The sequence below is a fragment of the Terrapene carolina genome, unplaced genomic scaffold, assembly GCF_002925995.2.
Source record: "Terrapene carolina triunguis isolate 2854851 unplaced genomic scaffold, T_m_triunguis-2.0 Scaffold137, whole genome shotgun sequence".
Taxonomy (NCBI): domain Eukaryota; kingdom Metazoa; phylum Chordata; order Testudines; family Emydidae; genus Terrapene; species Terrapene triunguis.
This window is the reverse complement of record NW_020664488.1, coordinates 838,457-844,456: the sequence shown is the minus strand read 5'-3', so window position 1 is coordinate 844,456 and position 6,000 is coordinate 838,457. Positions and strand designations below refer to the sequence as shown.

Genomic DNA, 6,000 nt, shown 5'->3' with positions numbered 1-6,000 from the left:
GGCCCACAAAAGATTCATCAGGACCTGCAGCTGCTGGGCACCCTCTATTTTTTTCAGTGGGTGCTTGAGCCCAGGGGCACCCACAGAATTGGCACCTATGGATCAAGAGCCTTCTTAAATGAAAGGGAAGCGAGGAAGAAAGAGAATCTGCCCAGTGAAATGCAGTTGGGGGGCCTACATGAACTCAGTGCTGAGCTGGATTGGGAAGCAAAGGGGAAACAATGTGATAAGCAGAGCCAGGGGCAGCACCAAACATTTAACGGGACTCCCCAGTCTCTCCCCTTCAGCATATACATCGTGTCAATACCAGGATTGCTGGCAGATTCTTGGCTTTAGCTGGAACACCACATCCCTAGCCCAGGCTGGTGGCAGAACGAGGATCCAGTTTGCCTCATCTTGACGATCTTCTCCTTCCCGGCTCCCTCCCCTCACCAATTCCAGCCACTGCACTCGCCCCCTTTCCCGAGGGCAGCACAGATGCTGTCTGGCAGGTGCACTCCATCCCTGCATTTGCCAAACTCAAATCCATCAGAAAGAAAAATGGAGACACAAAAAGGAGCATCTGGAAAGGCATCAGGTTCTTAGCTCCGCCCCTGCAGAAGGGAAGGGGAAAAGCAATTTAAAAAAAAAAAAAAAATCAACTGTGCACGGACATATTTCCAGCCCTGTGGCCACCCCGTCAGCCCCCCAAGATCAAGTCCAAAACGATCCAGTACAGAGTCCCCGTGAGTCCACCCAGAGTGCAGTGCCGGCTCAGCCTCTGCAGGCCAGATGAGCAATAGAAAAATGCAACAGTCCGTGTCCAGGCTGCTAGGTTTAAGTTAGAAATGCATCTACTGTCCTATTCCTTGGCCCTGCAGCATGGGCAGAATTCAGGGTCCCCAACCCACCCACCCCTAAAATCAGATAAAATCATCACAGTTCCATGTTCCGCAAAGTTTTCCCTTTTCTTTGTTCCTCGGGCCCTCCCTCCTCAGGTAACACCACAAACCCCTTGTCCTCACATAATGAGGCCTCTTCGTTAACGGCCAGTTACCCACGTGTTCATAAAAGAGAAAGATCAAGCCAAGTCCAGGCGGGCTCTCCAATGCCAGCAGTGCCTCGGGAGCTCAGGGAGTCCAACGGACCAGCTAGGACAAGCCACGTATGACGTGTCGTGGAACAGGAGAGGCGGCAGTGCCAGCTTCACCAGAACAGAGTCCTATTGCATCAGCCCGTTGGTAGGAGACAGCCAGCCCCTAGCCATGAGCCAAACCCCCAATCCAACCCCCAGCAGCAGCCTTCTGCTAGCAGCGATGCCGTCCGGCCAGTCTGATTCGCTCGCGAAGGCCAGGGTCGCGCTGGGACAAGCTGGGGCTGTGCACACACGTGCCGGACATCCTCTGTGTTTCCTGACCCAGGAGGGGGAGGCAATGTGCAAAAAAATCGAAGCCAGATGAGGAGCTGGGTGCCATTTCAAGGAATCCTGGGGCTTTCCAGCCACTGAAGGAAGGGGAGGTGAACAGAAGAGAGGGAGCAGGGCATCTCTCCAGAGCCTCTTTCTACCCCTCGTGTGCATGGTAGGAGGTCTGCTTTCTCACGTGTGGGCAGCCACAGGTGCCAAGCTGGCATCCAGCCTGCTGCCAGGCTGAATCAAGCTGGGGACGGTGCCTCCCGTCTCGCAGTCTCTTCGCCGTGGCCGGTGAGGCGGGGGTGGGCGGCCGGGGGTGGTGGAGGAGCTGGAGCCCCCCCCCCCCCCCCCCCTCACATCATGATGTGCCGCCGGCGGTGCAGGGCCAGGTGGTCCGAGCGCGAGAAGCTGCGGTCACAGTCTGAGCAGCGGAAGGGCTTGATGCCCGTGTGCTTGCGGAAATGCCGGGTGAGCTCGTCGGAGCGGGCAAACTTCCAGGTGCAGCCTTCCCAGGTGCATTTGTACGGCTTCTCTCCTACACAGGGAGCAGAGGGGACAGCTCAGTGCTTGGGCACACATCAAACTTCTACCTATTATGGCAGCACCCACCGGCCTCAGTCCAAATCAGGCAGTATCTATTAGGTGCATTATGGTATCACCTATGGCCCTCAGCAGAGATGAGGCATTATAACTTACTAGGGGCACCACAGCAGCACATACAAGCCTTAACCAAGATCAGATATTAAGGCCTGTAGGCTCTTAATTAGTAATAATGCCTGATCTCAGTTATTTATTAGGTGCATTACAGTAGCACCCACAGGCATTTACCCAGATCAGGGCCTCATCCTTGCTGCACAGTCACATGGTAAGGACACAGGCCCTGCCTCTTTTTCTCCTGAGAAGCACCAGGAACGTCTGCTCTCTCCTGGCTCTGTTGGAAGACCTCAGGGAGGTACAAGCAATCGGAGCACGCTGTGGCTTGGTGGAAGGGAGGAGGCTTTTGAACCTTTAACAGAAACTTCCCTTCTCCAAAATGTTATTTAGTCATTGACATTAAGCAGGTGTAATAATAACATAAAAAACAATCCACAATAAAAACTGCTATAACCATCTTGGAATGCCTCTGGGCTGGCATTTCCGTCACCTCATGCTGTAGGTTTGCCAGCTGGAGTCTAAACCTGAAGAGGTATCTGAGACACCAGGAGGCTCTGTCAAGACCTAGGCAATCCTCGGCTTGAAGGAGCCATGTACCCCTGCAGAGGGTTGTTATTATTGCTGGCGTAAGTGGGGGGCGGGGATGAGCTTCCATGAGACAAGGGGCTGGAGGAGTTGCTAGGATACCGGAGGGGCTGCTAGGATACTGGCCTGGGTTGCTAGGATACCTGTGTGGGTGGGTAAGGGGATGGGTTACTAGGATACTGTTGTGAGTGTTGTTAGATTATCAGGGCAGAGATGGGAGCAACAGGACATCGGAGTTAAATGCCCCTCAGCTGCAGGGGTTATGCACATACCACGCAAGCATTTCAGAGCATCCGAGTGCTGTTCACAGCCCCTCTCCCATGGTATGAAACGGGTGGGCTGGAGAGCAGGGCGACGTCCTTTTGTATAGAAATGGTTATTTTCGATTATTTAGGAGGTTTAGAACTGTATTTGTTTTCTCTCTCTCCAGCTGGGCTCATGATACTGAGACAAAGCAGCTTTCAGGCAGGGGGATATGAAAAAGAAACAGTGCTAAGGAACACTTTCAGAATTCCCCACAAAGTTCAAAATGCACTGTTTGCTAAAACACATGGCATGATCAATAGATGTAATCGCACCCAAGGGGCTATGGCTGTGTAGACAGAGACCTAGAACTGGACTCAGTTCACTGGGAAGATAATGCACGGAGCAGAGCAACTGGGGAGGCAGGTTTTCCTTGTTAGGGCCAGAGAAATCCGGGACAGAAGAGACCTGTTGATTAGCCATCCCTTGGCCAGTGCAGGAAGGTCCTCTACTCCACGCCCCCCATGGTGCTGTCTATTCAGGTTAGACTCCGTCCCTTCCCTCTATCCCACAGCTCTCCCTGTTGGTTTTAACAGCTACACTCGCATTCTGCCTGCCTTCGCTGAAGTGGGTTCAGTTGAAGAGCGGCTAGTTCTGGATGCTTGCAGAGAGTCTCATTAGAAGTTGGAGAGGAAGGCTGGCACTAGCCTGGGCTGTGGCCCAGCCAGCTTCAATTCCCTGCTCTGCCATTGATTTCCTGTGTGACCGTGGGCAAGGTACTTAGCCACTCTGTGCCTCAATTTCCCCCTCTGTACAATGGGGATAACAGCACTGCCCTACAGCGCTCGGGTGCTGTAAAGACAGTGATCTGGTCAGATGCTGCAGTGATGTGGACCAGAGAAATACCTAAGACAGAAAGGATCAAGCAGTGCAATCCCTGCCTCAGTCTGACTGGGAGCAGGCAGGCTTTCTAAATCTTGGCACAAACGGCCTTGTCAGCTTCAGCTGGATTTGCGTGGAGAAATGGTGCCATCTCGTGGTCAGATGGATTATTATAATGCGGTGTTCCTGATGGCTCTCTAAAGGAATGGATCTTTCATCCGTGTGCCTCAGGGATTACAGGATAGTGGTCCCAATCCTGCCTTCAGTTACACCCATAAAACCCCATTCAGAGTTTGGGGGACCCCTTGATCCTACTGAACAACTAATTTGGGGGGGGGATCCATCCGCCCTTGAGAGTATGCAGGCTTTCCTGTATGCAGGGATCAGCTGTTGAACTGCGGGGGGCGCTGCCCTGAGATCAGGGCAAGGTGAGGAGATGGATGGATGGCTGAACAGCCCCCTGATTTCTGCAGTCCAGGGAGAAGTGTATTTACCACCCTCTATCCCGAGCTGAGCCTGTCAAGTGGAGGGTATGGAGAGGGCGTGAGTCCTCTCGCTGCACTGTACGTAGCCCTATATATTACAGCCTCGCTGGGCAGGACCAGATGCAGCAGCCAGGAGGGACAGCACTCTGTGTGTGTGTGTGTGTGTCCCATGAAGCAGAGCAGGGATCAGCCTCGGGGGATCATGATCAGCAAAACGCACTAATGGCCATGAGCCTCAAAGACATTGATTCCGATAGGACTTAGGTGCCTAAATGCCTTAGAGGATCCAGCACAATATCCCTTCAGTATGACATGCCATATGTCCCAGTTAGCCTGCTCCAGCAGCTCATCTGGAAGCCCATGGCACCCAGTCACAAAGCTCCTCTAGCCCCCAGAGCATATGAATCTTCTCACCCTCAACCCTCAGCTTTCAAGGCCACGCATTCAAATCAAATGAGGACCCAGCACCTGGAAGCTGTGTCCAGAAGGGAGATGTCTACCCCCTGGTGGTCATCTGAGAACTACACACCCATGCAAGCAGAGCAAGGACAGAACCATACGCAGAGAGAGTCAGGGCCTGCACAGATTGTGGGTGGGTTTTTGTGAGCCCGGAGCAGCATGGCTCCTTTCGCAATTAACCCTGAGGGCTGGCAGCTGGAATTGCCTTCTAATTAAAAAGCTCCCCACCAGTGTAGTCTGGAGAAGGTTGCACATGGCTCACAGCTTCCCAAACTGAGAACCCTGGACTGGAGTCACTGGGCATTCGGGCTCTCTCGGCTACAGGGCATGCCCCTGCGCCTTCCGAGCCGGGCACACAGAGAGGCACGAAGCCAAGGTGGAGAGGAGCTCAGGGTCTTGGAGATGCAGGGCATGATCACAGAGGAGTCCCAGAAACGCTGAACTAGGGCATATCTGGTTTCGTAGGAGGACTTGGTGGGGGTCTCAGCCGTGCTCTCTCTCAGGCTGGAGAGCTCACAAAAGGAGCAGGGTTGCTGGCCTTTTAAGAGAAGTCCTTTCTCCAAACAGTTCACTAGCCATTGGAGTTAAGCCAAGGTGAACAAAAATAAGCCAAACTGAGTTGTGAGTTCCCTGTTACCCCACAGCACTGCCCACCCTCTGCCTCCTCTGGGGATCCCAGCCCAAGTGCACTGTGTAGGAAGGGACACACCAGCTCCCAGTGCAGCTACCTTTGTGCTGGTACCCAACTACCCCTGCCCTGGTGGGGCAGGGAATCTCAATCCATCAGACACTGCCACTCATGGATTGTACTGGAGCCAATTCAGCGCTGGCGCAAGGTCAGCCCTACAGCAGCCCCTCCACTGAGCAGAGTCAGCACGGGCCCTGGCAGGGCAAGGTTCTGCCCTGCTGACCTTATCCTGTCTCTAGTGGTAAGGGGACCTCAGCGTCCATGGCCCAGCCACGCCTTGGTCTCTGCTATGGTGAGCAGAAAGTCCGTGGGGGGCGATGGGCCCGTGTGGGAGTCGTCGTCCTCCCCCACAGCACCGAGGTCCCCCAGTTGGGCGGTGGGACGGCTCTGGGGTGTAGCCACCCTGGGCTGGCAGCAGTGTGCCACAGGCTGCCCCGCCCAGCCCTACCTGTATGTATCCTCCTGTGTGCTTTGAGGTGGGAGCTTTTCGTGTACACCTTGTTGCAGCCCTCGAAGTCACACTGGTGAATCCGCCTCTTCTTCAAGTCGGGGGACTCAGCCCGCTGCATCCGGGTCACAGGCGACCGCGACCTGGGCAGGGGGAGACAGCAGTG

The 6,000-nt window shown here is 54.4% G+C and overlaps 1 protein-coding gene across 2 annotated transcripts in view; it reads right to left on the bottom strand.

Annotated features, from left to right (window-relative positions):
* Positions 1-1,743: 1,743 nt before the first annotated feature.
* KLF8 (Kruppel like factor 8) overlaps positions 1,744-6,000 on the bottom strand; it is a 91,616-nt gene continuing 87,359 nt past the window's right edge. For both annotated transcript variants that reach the window (XM_024219900.2, XM_024219899.2), the window contains 2 exons: positions 5,835-5,977; positions 1,744-1,925 (listed from right to left, as the gene is read on the bottom strand). In XM_024219900.2, the coding sequence (XP_024075668.1) occupies positions 1,744-1,925; positions 5,835-5,977 (325 nt within the window). The remainder of the gene's footprint in view (positions 1,926-5,834; positions 5,978-6,000) is intronic.